The 17,134-nt window shown below is 40.2% G+C and overlaps 2 protein-coding genes across 5 annotated transcripts in view; one reads left to right on the top strand and one right to left on the bottom strand.

Moving 5' to 3' along the window:
- The window catches only part of LOC148879245 (Survival protein SurE-like phosphatase/nucleotidase), a 122,071-nt gene that overhangs the window by 36,894 nt on the left and 68,043 nt on the right, over nt 1-17,134 (bottom strand). For all 4 annotated transcript variants that reach the window (XM_088960718.1, XM_088960716.1, XM_088960717.1 and 1 more), the window contains 2 exons: nt 7,794-7,947; nt 5,641-5,817 (listed from right to left, as the gene is read on the bottom strand). In XM_088960718.1, coding sequence (XP_088816844.1) covers nt 5,641-5,817; nt 7,794-7,947 — 331 coding nt within the window. The remainder of the gene's footprint in view (nt 1-5,640; nt 5,818-7,793; nt 7,948-17,134) is intronic.
- LOC148879246 (uncharacterized) lies at nt 9,930-15,735 on the top strand. The gene is made up of 2 exons (XM_088960720.1): nt 9,930-10,582; nt 15,441-15,735. Exons 1-2 carry the CDS (start codon nt 10,012-10,014, stop codon nt 15,476-15,478), a joined length of 609 nt encoding a protein of 202 aa, XP_088816846.1. The 5' UTR covers nt 9,930-10,011; the 3' UTR covers nt 15,479-15,735.

Below are 17,134 nucleotides of genomic sequence, written 5' to 3'. Positions count from 1 at the left end.
GAGGGAGAAAGGAGAGAGAATAGAAGAGAAACAAGAGAACACAAGTTGCTGAAAGAAGGGACAAATTCTTACGGATCTGCCGCCGCCACTCTCTTAACATTTATAGGTTATGTTTAGTACATAATGGAAAGGACACATCTGCCCTTGGTACTTACATAATAAATAAAGTAAATAAAAGCTAAAATAAATAACAACTGAATTAACAAACTAACTCAAACTGACACTACTATAACTGAAACAAATAACTACACTGCTGTCCTACGAACACAATGGGGCCCACATCAGTGTTCTCTACACTCCCCCTCAAGTTGGGAGTAGATATCTATCATGCCCAACTTGGATAGGTCAGTCTCTAACTTCTTCCTTGGTACAACCTTGGTGAGGATATCCGCGAGCTGCATATTAGATGTGACGTACGGAAGACACACTTCTTGTGATGTGACCCTTTCTCGCACAAAATGTCGATCAACTTCGATATGTTTAGTTCTGTCATGTTGCACTGGGTTGTGGGCTATATTAATAGCTGCCTGATTATCATGATACAACATTAAGGACTTTTCATAGTCAATACCCAACTCTTCAAGTAGTGACCTCAGCCATAAGATTTCAGCCACTCTATTAACCATTGACCTGTATTCTGCTTCAGCACTGGAGCGGAAAACAACACTCTACTTCTTACTCCTCCAAGAGACAAGGTTACCTCCCAGCAGGGCACAATATCCAGAGGTAGACCTTCTGTCATCAACACTTCCAGCCCAATCGGCATCTGTATAGACTTCCACCCTCATGTGATTATTGTTCTTGAGCAATATACCTCTACCCAATCATCTCTTCAAGTATGCTAATATTCTCTCTGCCGCAAGAAGATGAGAAGTTCTAGGAGAGTGCATGTACTGGCTAACAACACTAACTGCATAGCTGATATCCGGCCGAGTGAGGCAGAGATAATAGAAGCTTTCCAACCAACCGTTGGAACATAACTTTGTCTTCAAGAGGCTCCCCACCCTTTGCACTACTTTTGTGATTTTGTTCGATGGGCATATCAGCTAGCTTAACACCCAACTTTCCAGTTTCCGCCAACAGATCTAGAACATATTTTCTCTGAGAGATAAAAATCCACTGCTTGGATCTAGCAACCTCGATACCCAAAAAGTACCGTAGTGCACCAATATCTTTCACCTCAAACTCTATGAAGGAGCTGTTTGAGGGACTCAATCTCATGACTGTCATTTCCTGTCACCACAATATCATCAACATATACTGCTAGAAATATCAAAAAGGACTCCACCCTCTTGATGAATAGTGTATGATCTGACTAGGCCTGTACATAACCAAACCTTCCAAGGGCTAATCTGAACCTATCAAACCAGGCTCTAGGTGACTGCTTCAAACCATACAATGCCTTGTTCATTCGGCAAACCTTCTTACATGTCTTTGTATCATTGAATCCAGGAGGCAACTGCATGTAAACCTCTTCTTTTAAGTCTCAATTCAGAAAGGCATTTTTAACATCCATCTGAAACAGGGGCCAAGAATGATTTGCTGCAAGGGATAACAAAACTCGAATGGTGGTCATCTTGGCTACTGGGGCAAAGGTCTCCAAGTAGTCTATACCATAAGTCTGAGTGAACCCCTTTGCAACCAGCCGGGCTTTGTACCTTACAATAGAGCCATCAGCATTATGCTTCACAGTGAACACTCATATGCATCCCACCGGTTTCTTTCCTTTTGGTGGGTCAACCAGTGCCCAAGTATTATTCTTCAACAGGGCATCCATTTCGACTTGCATTGCATCTTTCCATTATGGAACTGATAAGGCTTCTTGCACTGTTCTTGGAATAGGGACATCGACAATGGAAGTGAGATAGGACCGGTAAGATGGTGATAGACGATCATAGGATAAGAACTGTGAGATGCTGTGAGCTATAGAAGTGGTGCAATGTCGTTTCCCTTTGCGAATGACAATAGGGAGATCAAGGTCATCCACAGGAGGGGAAGTGGCAACAGTGAGAGGTATCTCAGTAGGCTCTGGATTTGGAACCGTAGAAGGAACTGGAGCAGGCCGGGATTGCCGAAGACTAGGATCAACCTGCCTGCATCGCCTGTGATAGACTCTCAACTCCGGCTCCCTCTGACCACCCTCACCACTACAGCCTTCATTACCCAGTGGAATAGGTAAAGGAACAGCCCCACTTCCACTCTCACTACTCAAAACAGCCCCACTTCCACTCTCACTGCTCTCCCCCTGAGGAAAGAAACTCAAAACAGCCCCACTTTTACTGCTCTCCCCCTGAGGAGAAACCCTAGGATAATAGGGTGTCTCCTCAAAGAAGGTGACATCCATAGAGACAAACCATTATTCTGAAACCGGATCATAGCAGCAATAACCCTTTTGAGTTTGTGCATAACCAAGGAAAATGCATTTGGAGGTCTTAGTGTCAAACTTGGAATGATGAGGCTCGAGAAGCTGGATGAAACAGGTACAACCAAAGGTTTTAAGGGGAACAATGAACAACTCCTTGTCTGGGTAAAGAAGGGAAAAGGGGGTTCTCATATCAAGGACCCGGGAAGGAACTCGATTAATGAGATAAACTGCCGTGAGGATAGCATCACCCCAGAAGCGAATAGGTACATTGGAGGTAAACATAATGCTTCTAACCACCTCCAAGATATGCCTATTCTTCCTTTCGGCAACGCCGTTCTACTGTGGTGTATAAGGGCAAGTGCTCTGGTGAATAACTCCATGGCTAATAAGGTAGGAGGTCAATGGCTGAGCAAAGTATTCCTTTGCATTATCAGATCTAAGGACTTTGATTTTGGTCCCAAACTGAGTGAGAATCATCTTATGGAAGTTTTGGGTCAGAGCAGGAACCTCATCCCGAGAATGCATAAGTTAGACCCAAGAAAACCAGGTATGGTCATCAACAAACAGTAGAAAATATCTGTACCCACCCATAGAAGAAATATGATATGGCCCCCAAACATCAGTATGCACAATATCAAAAGAGGAATTACTCCTTTTATTACTTAAAGAATAAGAGGTTCTACAATTTTTGGCAAACTCACAACTCTCACACCTCAACTTTGATAACTCAACAGACTCAAATAAAGTAAAAAACAGACTCTTCAAAGACTTAAAAGACAAATGACCTAATCGGTTATGCCAAAGCATAACCGAACTCACAGATTGGGAAACAAAAGACTTCTTATCCACTGACTCCTCCCGACGAGAACTCTCTCCAAGCAGATAGATCTCGTTCGTCTCATGGCCAGTCCCAATCACCTTCCTCGTCTCCAAATCCTGAAAAACACATTGGTCAGGGAAAAAGGTTACTGAACAGTTCATGTGTTTGGTAATACTACTAACTGAAAGCAAGTTAGTATCAAGCTTAGGAACATGCAAGACAGAAGATAAAGAAATAGTATCCGATAGCTTGATGTCCCCCTTGCCCGAAATGGGAACAAGTGAGCCATCAGCAATGGATACTCTATCTCGGCCAGAGGACAAGTGATAAGAAGTGAACAAAGATGGCAAGCTAGTCATATGGTCAAATGCACCTGAATCTATTACCTAGCAGTAATCAGTATTACCTGGAGCTGAAGCATGGTAAGCTGAGGCTCGAGTACCCGAATGTGCAAATGCAGATGTGGCAGGAGCTGATGGTGACTGAGGTGGCTGAGCTGAACTCCCAACTTCCTTTTCCTATTGTATGAGGGCAACCCGAACAGCAGCTAAAGTCTCTAGGGATATGCCTGATGAGGATATTGAATCAGTGTTCACTGCCATATGAGCATTACCCTTCTTATTTCTCAGTTTTGCTGGGACCAAGTGAGGATGTAGCTTCCAACAAGTATCTTTTGTGTGATTGGCTTTCTTGCAATGTTCACATACCAGATCCCGTTTATCTTCCTTCTTCCGGTCCCTTTCTGAGTCACCCCCTGGCTTGGGTTCAATAGCTGTCAAGGCTGGGAAAGAGGGCTAAGGCTGCATCATGACTCTCCTCCTAGTCTCTTCACTATGCACCAGGGAGTATGCTTGAGAAAGGGTCACACTATCTCTTGTCAATATCTGTTGTCGCACAATGTCATATTCTGAATTCAAACCAGCCAGAAACTCAAATACCCTATTCGTCTCGACTTGCTTTCTGTGAGTCTGTGCATCTTTGGGACTCTCCCACTCAAGGGTCTCTAGATGGTCAATCTCATGCCACAAGGATTTCAAGGTAGAGAAGTAGACAGAAACTGGCCTCTCTCCTTGTTTAAGGTTGTTCACCTCACACTTCAGTTCATAGGCTCTAGCAACATTAAAAGGTTGGGAATAGGTTTCTTTCACAACATCCCATATCTCTTTGGTTGTCTTTGCCCACAAATAATTTCGGCTGATATGCGGCTGCATAGAATTACACAGCCATGCCATAACCAAATAGTTCTCTTGAACCCACTTGGTGTATGTTGGGTCCTCCTTGGAAGGTTCTTTCACATCTCCCAAAAGGTAACCCAGTTTTCCCCTTCCTCCAATAGCCATCATGGCTGATTGCGCCCACTCCAAATAATTTGACCCATCAAATCTCATAGTTGTAATCTGAAACCCGGTTTCAAATACACTACCATAATTGTGGTTTCCAAAACTACTTTCTCCCTGATCCTTAAACTCCATCTTTGATCAAGATTCAATGGCTACAAACTGTTAGAGCAACTATACCAGAAAACAGAGTCAAACAAGCAAGTCTGAAATCTGATCCGAAACCAACACAAATCTGATCTGATCAGAAATCTGATCTGATCCGATCTGAAACCAACCCAAATCTGATCTGAAATCAATCGGCATGCACAGTACCAGGCAGCCTATCAATCTGAGATGCTATTTTTTGAAATCACTACTGTGGGGCCCACTGCTGCGAGAGCAAAATTTGGGTTTCAACTGTAGGTCTGAAGTAAATGCTCAGCTGCACTCTCCAAGTAGTATGCACAAGTGGGACTTGTCGTAGGGCAATATGAAACCCTAAAAACTAATCACCTTTGAAGATGGGGGTTCGACCCAACAGTCAAACCCTAGAAACAAACTTAAACACAATTCGGCCCCTCTTTATATATTTAGAATGAAGTACCATGCATTCAAATTTTATAACCAAGAAACTAATTTTAGCTAGAAAGCTTTAGGCATATTGAAAACTTAGAGAAATGTCGGAAAATGTCATAGATATATGTCATCTCAGTACTCAAAAAATATAAAAATAGTTTTGTAACAAATATTGGATATCATTGATATTTCTAAACCGGGATATATATAGGCTACTATTATTGATTTGTATTCATGCTTTAAACAACTACCATCATCAATTACAGTGCAATAAATAATGAAAGAAATCTCAAGTTGACTATTATATCATAACCAAATAAATGTATAAAAAGACTCATGGATTTAACTCTTCACCTAAGTCCATAAAAATATTAAGTCAAAGAAAAACAAATAATACCTCATCTGTGGAATTAAGCAATACATAAAAATTCAACAATGGTAAAAGAAGTTGACAGAAAGACAACAATGACCACAAACTAGAACGATCATCACTATTAGCAGCAAATAGAACTACAAATCAATACAGAAAGGAAAGGCAGGGGATAGAGAAAGGAACATACTTCTCTCTTGAACAAAAGATTTCCTGATATAGTTGAGGGCACATCTGTTTTTGGCCCTGTTAACGAGTCAGTCTCCATTGTCATTGTTGACAAGATTTTTCCTCCCTCTATGTCAGAGGTAACTTGTGTCCACCCCATTTTGATAATACTTGTACCCTGTTTTGTTGCTTTATAACCCTATGGAGCACATCAAGAGAAAATTAGCACAAGAGTGCTACAATCTCTATATCCCTTAATAGAAGTTGCTTTTCAAAATAAATATTACTTTGGAGCATCTTTGCTGCAGTTAGATACTATTATCATCAAACTAGCTTCACTATTAATTATCATGTATGAAGTGCACATTAGGAAGACAATGACTCGTTGAAATCTTCTTTAGCTCTATTACATGCTTTTCTTTCTATTATTTAATTTAATTTAATCTAATCTAAATAATAAGCCTAAACATGATCATATGAATGCTTCATGAGCATCACTCTTAGGTTAATAAAAGGCCCAGCTTGTTTATGTGCCTGTACTAGATCAAATGCAGATTTTTTTTATCAATAATTGCAATATTTAATTAATAAGAAAAAAAGGGTGTAAAGAGTACAGGGAGTATAGATAGTTAGATACAACGAAAACATTGATAGACAAAACCTCTTATCTCTCCCCATAACAGATCCTCTCCCTTAAGGCTGTGCCAAAACATAGTCTCTCTCCCCACCCCTTGTTTGGCTAAAGCATCTGCTAAGGAATTGGCATTCTGCTTAATCCATTTAAAAGTTACTTCCATGTCTCTGGTTAACCATCTGATTTTCTTCTTTTCATTGTTGTATATCCACATTTTGTATCCAGTTCACAACCAGTTTTGAATCCCCCTCAATAAGTTATTTCCTAATGTTCAGTGTTATCACCCTTTGTATGCCTTTCATTACTTCTGCTCTAAGAGAATCTCCCTCCCTAGCTGCAGATTCATTGCAGATTCTTATGGCTTTGCATGAATTCATAAGCATTATGGACCTATCTTCACTTTTTTCATGTGGAGATTCTGACCTCACTTTAATAGAAACTATTCTTACAAGAGCCATTCAGAGCCCCCATTCAGTTTCTAAACGGAGAAAGTTTATAATATTTTGGCCAAGAGAAACTGAAGATTCTGTAGAAAATTTCAACTTTTACAAAATCTCTAAACCAACCATTTGATGATGACAATAGCTGTAATATCTGATGCAATTGAGTATAACTGATATTTAATGCTCTAAATTTATGGAGAGCATTTCAAATACACATTTATTTCTGATTGCTTGTAAAAGTAAATTAAATTTTGGGTAAATTACACATAGGTACCTTGTACTTTGAGAGTAGTGACAGATAGGTACCCTGAATTTTCAAATTGGCACTTGAGTACCCTGAACGTGGATCAATCAACAGAGAAGAGAAGGGGTTTCATTCTCAGGTTTGATTTTTCTTATTTTTGAAACCATATTGCCCTTTCTCCTCTATGAAACCCTAGTTCTGAGATCTTTATTCTCAGGTTCTTATTTTTGAAATCCTTATTTTTCTCCTAGATTTCATTCTCAGGTTTTATTATCAGGTTTGATTGTTCTAAGATCATTCTCGGGTAAGAGAAATGTGTCATTTAACCACGGTTGTTTTGGTTATTTTCAATTTTTTGTTTTTCAATAATTGAAAATATATATGGGCATTTCAGTAGTGTTACCACACACTGTAACGTTGGTTAATAGCACTGGACCAGGATGTCTATCTCTGGGAGTTCAGGGTACTCAAGTGTCACATAGTACCTATCTGTCACTAACCCCAGGGTACAGGTACCTATTTGTAATTTATCCTTAAATTTTCTGTCTAGCTGTGTCCTTCAATTATTAAGTAATTAGAATACTGAAAGTAATGAAAATGGGGAGAATTCACATGTGACTTCTTCTACTATAAACTTTTCATCTTTTCCAACTCTCCAACTGAGTAAAATGAAATGATGTCAATCAACTCTTACGGGCAACATGCACACATGAAGATCTCATTACAATTATCAGTTGTCTTATGAAAGGTAAATGAATATATTTGCAAAATTCTTCTATCAAAGATGCAATAGGAGTAGACTGTGTGTTTAGAATAATAAGATTCTCTATCACTAATCTAGCTCTGAATTTCACCTTATGGTTTGCAACATCTGTTGGCAAATCCATGTTCAAAAAGCAGTTCTGAGGATAAGTTTTATTCTTCAGCGCAGCCAATATTGCATTAATGATGGGCAAGGATGCCTCTGCGCCTAGTTTGAAGTCTTGGATACTGCTCTTCCCTCTAACCCTGAAAGTCATTTTTCCAATTTAGTGATAAAGCACATATTGCAAGTCCAACAATTGTTGCTTTAATAGAAAAAAAAAATGTAAGGAATAGAGAAATTAAAAAAAAAAAATACTAAAAGCAATACTTGCACAGAAAATACAGTAACACTTAATTCTTTTACCATGATATCAATCCTGAGGAGCTGGTGGTTATTCAAGCTGAAAGTTTCTATAAAGAATGTAAGTTTATGAGATTGAATGAGTAGTATTTCTAGAGTAGAGTGATAAGGAGAGAAAAAAATAAGAAGAGGAAAGATCAAATGGAGAAAATCAGAATTAAAAAACAATATTTGTTCTTTTTCTTTTTCTTTTCTTGGTTTTTTGAAGGAAATAAATTAAATCAGAAGACAGGAATAAAAAGCAACACACCAGAAACTAAATCTACCCACCCCCATACATTGGGAAATTGCATGGTTTTCAAAACCGGACCGGACCTGATGGTCAGACCGGAAAACACAAGAACCAGTCATGTAACCGGTTCCATTTCACCCTAAAACTGCTTTTGGCCAAAAACCGGTGATTTGGTCAACAACCCGCTGACCCAGGCAGTCGAACCGTCAACCTAGACAATGATTTTTGGCCTTTTTTTTTAGTCAAAACAGGCCATCCGTTTAAACCGGACTGTCGGACCATTCAACCCGGGAACCGGTCTCCAGTCTCCAGAACATTTCCCTGTCAGGTCCGGTTTTAAAAACCTTGGGAAATTGTATACATAAAACCCCTAGATTACCAATTACACCCCAAAATATATAACAAACAGAACGCAGGAAAATTACTTGTTCTTTTGTTGGTGATGTTTGTCAGGTAGAGAAAAGAAAAAGGTGGTTTGTTTTCCAGAAGGAAGAAAAGGGGAAGGATGGAAGGAAATCATGAGGGCTTTGCAGGACTTCTTAATGAAGAGTGAGAAGAAAAGAGAGGAGGATAACAAGGTAGAACAAAGGAAGTCTACTGGACTAAAAAAGAAGGAAGATAGCAAAAGGAGGAATGTTTAAAATTATAGCAAACCAGGAGAGAGGAGACTAGCAGAAGAAATTAGTGGTTCAGACGAAAAAAACAGCCACGAGATTGGAGAAAAATAGCACAAACTATAATTAAAGCTTTGAAGCTCAGAGATGAGGTAATCATAACTCCTTTTTAATCACAGAAAGCACTACTAGAGTTAACAGAAGAAAATGCAGATTTGGAAGTGATGGAGCTTGCAGATGAATCTGGAAACTTTACGGTGGCAAAGTGGAGCCCTTTATCGAATGAAAATAGTTTTGCCATAGAAGATGGTGTCATTGTTCGTATTCTGGGTCTCCTGTTCCATCTTTGGAAGGAAGAAATTTTCAAGTCGATTGCTTCTTTATGTGGTGCTAAATTGGATGGTATTTTTGCAGTGGATCTCCATTCGGCGGCCATTTCCTTGAGCGGGGTTAGACCTGAGGAAATTCCAAGAAGATTAGCAGATGAGCAGCTCGTTTACTCAGCCTGGTTGACAACGGCCATTGAAGTGGCATTGTGGGAAGCTGCAAGAAGGAAGGAAAACGGGCTGAAGAAGACTGCTTACGTGGAAGAAGTCAACTGGCTGAAGTGAAAGGAATGGAGATTATAACTCTTAAGCCAAATAGTGGAAAGGACCTGACGTGTGACTGGTCCTACGCTAAGGCTCTGACAATAGGGTCTCGGCATGTGCAATAGGCTCAAGCTCAAAAATCAAAATAGGGGGTGGGTCGGCCATATGGAAGGTCAGACTTGAACCGAACTGAGATCTTGGGTTCAAGTAAATTTAACTCTTCATGTGGCACTTTTAGTGATCACGTGAGATCCCTTGATGGGCCTGAGCCTTCGAAAGCAGCAGAAGACTTTCAATTGGGCCTTGCTTTGGGCCCAACTGTTGGGCTTAAATGGGCCTCAGCACATGATCCTTTAAATAGGCACGTGAGCACGTTGATGGACGACTTTGCCTGTCCATCATCTTCTTCCTTGCACAAAACAGAGGTCCAAGGACCGGGAGCAAGTCACAGGTTCGGCAGTCTACGATGGTATGGGTACACAGAGTAAAGGGAAAGCTACATCTTCTCCTGAAAAGCGCAATCCGAAGTTCAAAAGGTGCAATAGTAAAGGAAAGGAGAAAATACAGGACCTAGTTTCAAGCTCAGATGACAGTTCCAGTTACTCTAACTCGGATTCCTTTGAAACATCAAGCTTGGGCAGCCTTGCTAAAACAATGAGGCATGATATGAACGAAGAGGAAAGCTTCAACACAGAAGTTCTTTTCTTGGAAGAGCAGAAGAAGATTACGCCCCTGAAGACTGGATTGAAGGTAGCTGGGCAGGCAGCATCAACAGTCGAATTTGTGCAGACTTCCCCCTCACCAGATTTTGAGAAATCACCCCCAAACAATCAGCAACAACAAGGAATAGAGAAAGTAAGACAGGAGGATACCGTGAAGGTGCACACAGAGGCAATAGAGAAGGGTAAACCGGAAAAGGACACTGATGCAACCAAAGATGTTGTTTTTCCCAGCCCCACTCCAGGGAATAAACCTACCGGTTTGATTTCTGACTTGGAGTACCCTATTTCTTCAGTTCCCGCTCCACCTGCCATGGTTCCAGGTATGTGTGTCCATTCAGTTTTGGTTACTGATGTGTGTGTTCTGCCTGAAACAGATGCACTAGCTTCCCAGCCCGAGGGAATGGGAAAGGAAGTTGAAGGTGGGACAGGAATATTAGAAGGGAGGGATGTAGAGGAAAGGAAAAGGGTGGAAGAGAAAGTTGAGAGGATCTGGGGCTTAATAAGTGACTTCTTTGAGGATCTCAAATTAAAGGAAAAAATAACTGAGGTGGGAATTCAAGAACCTTGTATGGAAGGAGATGTGGAATAGGAGATGGCAAAAAAGCTAGAGAAGGACAAAAAGGCCAACTCATCTTTAAGGGATAACAATTCTCAAGGGAATCAAAAGACAAAGGTGTACTTTAGGAAGCATGAAGAGAAAAAGAAAAAAAGTAAGGAGAAAAAGAGAGAAGTAGAAAGGCTAATTTCTGATGTAGAGGGCGATATTCAGTTCAGTGTGAGGGGAGGCCGAAGTTGTGAAGGAAGAGGAGGGGTTAACATAAAGGTGAAGGAATGAAAATTATTAGAAGTTGTGATGTTGCAAGAGACTAAACTAGCAGAATTGGATAAGGAAGCTGATCAGAAGTTTGTGGGGATCAAGAGGATTAAGATGGATTGAGACCCCTTCCTGGGGGCCTTCAGGGGGTATGGTGATTCTAATGGAAAGATGAGGTATTGGAAGCAATGGAGGAGCTGACTGGCATATACACTGTATCAGTAAGTTTAAGAATGTGGATGACAGGTTTTCCTGGGTATTAACTAATGTTTATGGACCAAATAGGCACAAGAAAAAGAAATGAGCTTTGGGAGGAACTGTATGCAATATGGGGTTTGTGGGAGGGTGCTTGGTGTCTGGGAGAAGATTTCAATTTCATAAGGTTCTCTAATGAAACTTCTAACGCCAATCAATCCATAACCACCAATATGAGGAGATTTAATGAATTTATAGACAGGTATGAGCTAAAGGAGATCCCTCTTATACATACCAGCTTTACTTGGTCCAACTTTCAGGAAAATTCACCGTGTCCAAAGCTGGACAGATTTTTGTTTAATGTGGGTTGGGAGAACCATTGGGAAGATTTGGTGTCTAGAGCGTTACCTAGAGTCACTTTGGATCACCACCCCATTAGAATAGGATAAAAAATCTTTCTAAATGGTCCCGCTCCTTTTAGATTTGAAAATATGTGGTTGACTCACCCAGATTTTGTTCACAGAGTTGATGAGTGGTGGAAGGAGGACCTGGGGGGGGCAAGATGGGAGGGAATCAAATTCCATAAGAAGCTACAAAGGTTGAGGGCAAAGATAAAGGAGTGGAATAGGGACCATTTTGGAAGACTTGAAGAAAGGAAGCTTACCCTCACATCTCAGATTGGGAAATTGGACAAGTTGGAGAATGAGAGAATTCTTAATGAGGAAGAAAGGGAATCAAAGATGGAAATTGAAGAAAGATTTGGAGGAAGTTCTTAGTAGAGAGGAAATTTTTTGGAGATAAAAGTCAAGATATAAGTGGATAAAAGAGGGGGATGGAAATACAAAAATTCTTCCATGCAATGGCCAAATGGTAGAAGGCGTAAGAACTTTGTGGCTAGATTGGAAATTAATGGGGAAGTGATATCTAATCAGGATGAAATAGCTAGAACCTCACCATTTCAAATCCCTTTATAGAAGACCTTTGGAGGCGATATTGAGTTTAGAAGGACTAGAGTGGCCCCTACTGGAAGAGGAGGTAGCAAGATGGTTGCAAAGGGACTTTGAGGAGGAGGAGGAAATAAAAAAAGCAGTGTTTTCCATGAATAGATCTAAAGCACTGGGTCCAAACGGCTTCACAATGGCTTTCTATCAGGATTGTTGGAAAGTTTTGAAAGATGATTTGCTTGAAGTATTCAAGGATTTCTCAAATACACATATTGTTAGTCGTGGAGTCAATGCTACCTTCTTGGCTTTGATTCCCAAAAAACATGAGGCCAATGAACCTAAGGATTTCCGACCCATTAGTTTGATGACCAGTACCTACAAAATAATGGCCAAAAAATAGTTTTCAAGGTGCCGAGGCGAGGCTAGGTGACAGGGGGTGCCTTGTCGCCTAGGCGATGGATTTTTTTAAGTAAAACCATACATCCTATGGTAATTCCCTAGGTTCCATAACCATCTTTCCTTAATAATTATTCATAATTTTCATGAGAGAAGTATAAATTTCATGTTTAAGTCTAGAAAATCAACATTTTATTAGAAGAAAAAGAACAAAGGAAAGAAAATTCAAAAAATATAGGGGCTGAACCCCTACTTTTGTTATAGGAAAGAAGAAGAAGAAAAAAAGGTGGAAGAAGAAGATGTAGAAGAAGAAAATGTGTTGATTAGACAATTGCCTATTGGTTCAGGTTTTGAAATTTTTGAGGGTTAAATCAATGATCAAAATTTCGATATGATATGCCCCACATCGGGTGTATTGTATTGTATCTTTGGGGTCCCTATACCTGTTTACAAGTGTTCTCAAGGACCCATTTTTTTAAATAATATATATTTAAAAATGAAATTGAAAACCAAAGAAATAAAAAAAATAGGGGGAGTATCGTTATAAGTACCGATACACCTCTGCCAATACACAGAGGTGTATCAATACTTTGAACCATGGGTTCAATACAGCATTTAGCAATTGTTGAGTTGGGCCTAGTTGTTTTTATTCTTATTTTAAGTTATTTAGTTAGGAAGTTGTTGGGCTTTAGGCCCATTAGTTTATGTTTTTAAGTTGTGACTGTTTAGCTACATTAGTAGCCACCCTACTAAGGGCATCCTTGTAATATCTCATCCTTTAAGTTAAATATAAATATAATGAGGGGTTGGCAGCTAGGGTTAATCTAAGAATCCTGGTTGACTTCCTACTCTTTTCTCCTTCTCTTTTCTTCTCTGCTGTTGAAATCTTCATCTTCCTCCTCTTTCCCTTCACAAGAAATTCGACTAAATCTGCAATCAGTGATTTCTACTTGGTATCAGAGCAGGCCAAAGGTTCCTTGAGTTGTTTTCTCATGCAGCCCTAGATCAGCCGACTGCATGGTGATTTAAGAGGTTGATCAAAGATCTTAGGTAAGCCCAATTTTTGGAATTTTTTGGTGGATCTGTGTGTAGTTGGTCTAGGGTTTCTCATCAAAATCAAGAAAAACTGGAGAAAGGGGAAGAGTCATGTTTTTGTTGGACTCTTCAATTTTGACCTAGGAAGTGGCACCCTAATTTTTGGGGGTTCCTTGGAGTTTTCTGTAAGGGGCGGTTCAAGTCCTGCTTGATTTGGAGGCTTCTAGAGGGAGCGGCTGCCTCTTCTCTCTCTCTTGTCCCGTTCCACAGAAAATGAATCTTTTGTGGGAAGAGAGTTTAGGACACCAGAAAGGTGTTGTTGGTTCCAGAAGAGTTTCATTTGATCTTCTTGCATATTTTAGTTATTTTCTTTACACTTTTTGAGAAGCATGGAGGGTCACGGAGTTGAAAATAAGCCCAGGAGTGAAATGAGACCAGTGGGAGGAGGTGCTAGAGACCTTTTCAGGACTGAGACCATTACTACAGTTAGGTTGGATGGTGCAAATTACTTAGAATGGTCACAATCTGCAAAGATGGCCATTGGTGCTCATGGAAAATTAGGATATATCACTGGTGAAGAAGTGAAACCCGAAACTAGCAACTCCCGGTGGGTACAGGAGAATTATATGGTCATGACTTGGTTGTGTAATTCCATGTTGCCCCATATAAGTAAAATTTTTTTATGGGCAAATATAGCTAAGGAAATATGGGATGGGGTTCCAGAAACCTATTCACAGAGAGAGAATGTTGTTAGGGCTTATCAGTTGAGAAATCAGATTATTTCTACAAGGTAGGGAGATAGACCTGTTGTAGCCTATTTTTCATCCTTTAAAACCCTGTGGCAGGAGATTGACCATTTAGAGACATTTGCTTGGGATAAGGATGCAGCTACCTATCAGAAACATCTAGAGAAATATAGGGTGTTTGAATTTCTTGTTGGCCTTAATCCTGAGTATGATATTACAAGACATCTTCTTTCCAGGGACAGTGTTACCCTCTCCCAGGCATATTCCTTTGTGTCAGGGGGGGGAGAGGAGGAGAGAGGTGGTGATGAAAAATCCTGTTTCTGATCAGTCTGCCATAGTGAGTACTGTGAAACCTAAACAAAGTGGAGATCAGGGTGGCAGTGAAATCAAGAAGGAAGATAAAAGAGATTTGATCTGTGACTATTGTAAGAAGCCTAAACACACAAGAGATACTTGTTGGAAGCTTCACCCACATCTTGTGCCGACTAGACTGAAAAATAAGAAGGGAAATGCATACATGGCAGTTACTAGTGACATTTCGACCCCTCCTACTACAGCTGCTCTGGAGTCTGTTGCAGCTACTGCAATAAGGGCCAAACTTGAGAGGTATGGGCAACTTCTGAATTAGCGGGATACAGCCAGTTCCAGTTTAGCAGCAAGCGGACAACAAGGTACATGTGGTACTGGTGGAGTCCACTTTACTTCCTTTGCTCACACAGGTAGTTCACATGTCACTGTAAATTATGTTTCTACTTTAGGTAAGGAAGGACCTCCTTGGATTATAGATTCCAGAGCCTCAGAGCACATGACCCATAGCTCTACTATTTTTTCTTCTTACCAACTCTGTTCTAGCAGAGATAGGGTCTCCACATCTGATGGATCCCATGTTCCCATTGCTGGGAAGGGATCTGTCAAGATTAGTGATTCTATTTCTCTACCCTTTGTCCTTCATGTTCCCAGATTGAGCACTAATTTGTTATCTGCTAGTAGTTTGATTAAGAACCTAAACTGCTCGGTAATTTTTTCTCCTAGTCATTGTATTCTGCAGGATTTGGATTCAAAGAGGATGATTGGGAGTGGTCGTGAAGTGAATGGGATCTACGTCCTCATCAGAGTCATCATGTCAGCAGGGATAGTGAGCCTGGGTCTGTGGGTCAAGTTATGCTTTGGCATAATCATTTGGGCCATTTACCTTTTTCTTCTTTGAGTCTTTTGTTTTCAAAACTTTTTTAGTCTGTTAGTTTGTCAAGTCTAGAGTGTGAAGGTTGTCAACTTGGAAAGCATTGTAGATATTCATTTAAACCTAATAATAAAAAGTGTTCTTCTTCTTTTGATGTTATTCATTCTGATGTACGGGGACCTTACCATGTTCCTTCTATGGGAGGCTATCAATATTTTCTCTTATTTGTGGATGATTTTGTTAGACAGTTATGCCCTTAGCTCCAATCAGATTGATGTATCTTTTGACATTTATTGTAAATGAATAAAGTACATTTTGATTCATGTCATTGTGGTTGAAGTTATTCATTCTGATGTATGGGGACCTTACCATGTTCCTTCTATGGGAGGCTATCAATATTCTCTTATTTGTGGATGATTTTGTTAGACAGTTATGCCCTTAGCTCCAATTAGATTGATGTATCTTTTGACATTTATTGTAAATGAATAAAATACATATTTGAATCATGTCATTGTGGTGTGTTTCTGTGTAATACCCTTAAACTGGACACTTATGAAGCTCGTGCTAATTTAAAATCTTCACAGTCGTTGGATAGATCTGAGGAGATTTATTTTGCCAATGCTGACACTGATGTACCACCAAGTTGGTTGGAGTGGCTTGTCTTAGCTTCCAGGGTGAGACCTGAGGTACATGCAGTGTGGGTTTTCTTGAAACCCTGAACCGGACCAAAATTCCAATATTGCCCTGAACCTTGGAGATAGATGGGCAAAATTGGAATGTTACACCTAACCCCTAGACTCAATTATGATACTGCACTAGGTGTCGGATTGGACTATCTTTGATATGCCAATCAGTGAGATCCTTAGAGGGGGTCAAAACTTAGGTATGTTGGGACAGTTCGGGAATTCATCTGAGTGGGTGATCATAGTGACAGGATCGGCCCCTTTGTCGGACAAAGTGAATGGTCGGGGATGCACTCTCTCTAATGGAAACCTAAACTACCAGCAATTGATTTCAACCGTTGAAATTTGTTTTATAAAATATATTTATATAAAGATATATGTATATACTATGGTTTCAAAATGTTTGCAAAAGGTTTTAATTCCCGAGATCCATGTGAGTAAAGAGTGCAGCACTGTACCTTGCAGCCGAGGGAGAGGTCATCTCTTGTCGGGCAGTGTTTGATCATTATGGGCTGAGAGGTTAAGTGTAAGACCATTGAGGGTAATACCTGATGGACTAATCTTGCCTTTGCCCACAGTCCTTGGGTTTTCATAAGGTGACTGGACCCAATGACCATTTAGTGTAAATGTTGGGCCCATTAAGAGCCCATGGTGATGGACTCAAGGGTTCACAATCTCCTACAATGAATTCGGCCAAGCCTTGTAACAAAAGCTGGACTGAACCCATGTGCCTGATGTGTAGATCAATGTTGGGGTCCCACGCCATACAAGCATAACCAACTGGGCAGCAGGTTAAGAGGGTTAGTGAACACATAGACTTAATGGGCCTAAAGCCCATTCGAACTGGCTTAATAAGATTAATTAAATAAGGGGCGGTTC

This window comes from Nelumbo lutea, chromosome 1 (assembly GCF_056320005.1).
Source record: "Nelumbo lutea isolate HS-2025 chromosome 1, American lotus-T2T, whole genome shotgun sequence".
Lineage (NCBI taxonomy): Eukaryota > Viridiplantae > Streptophyta > Magnoliopsida > Proteales > Nelumbonaceae > Nelumbo > Nelumbo lutea.
The sequence above is the reverse complement of the archived record's forward strand: the minus strand, read 5'-3'. Positions and strand labels throughout refer to the sequence as shown.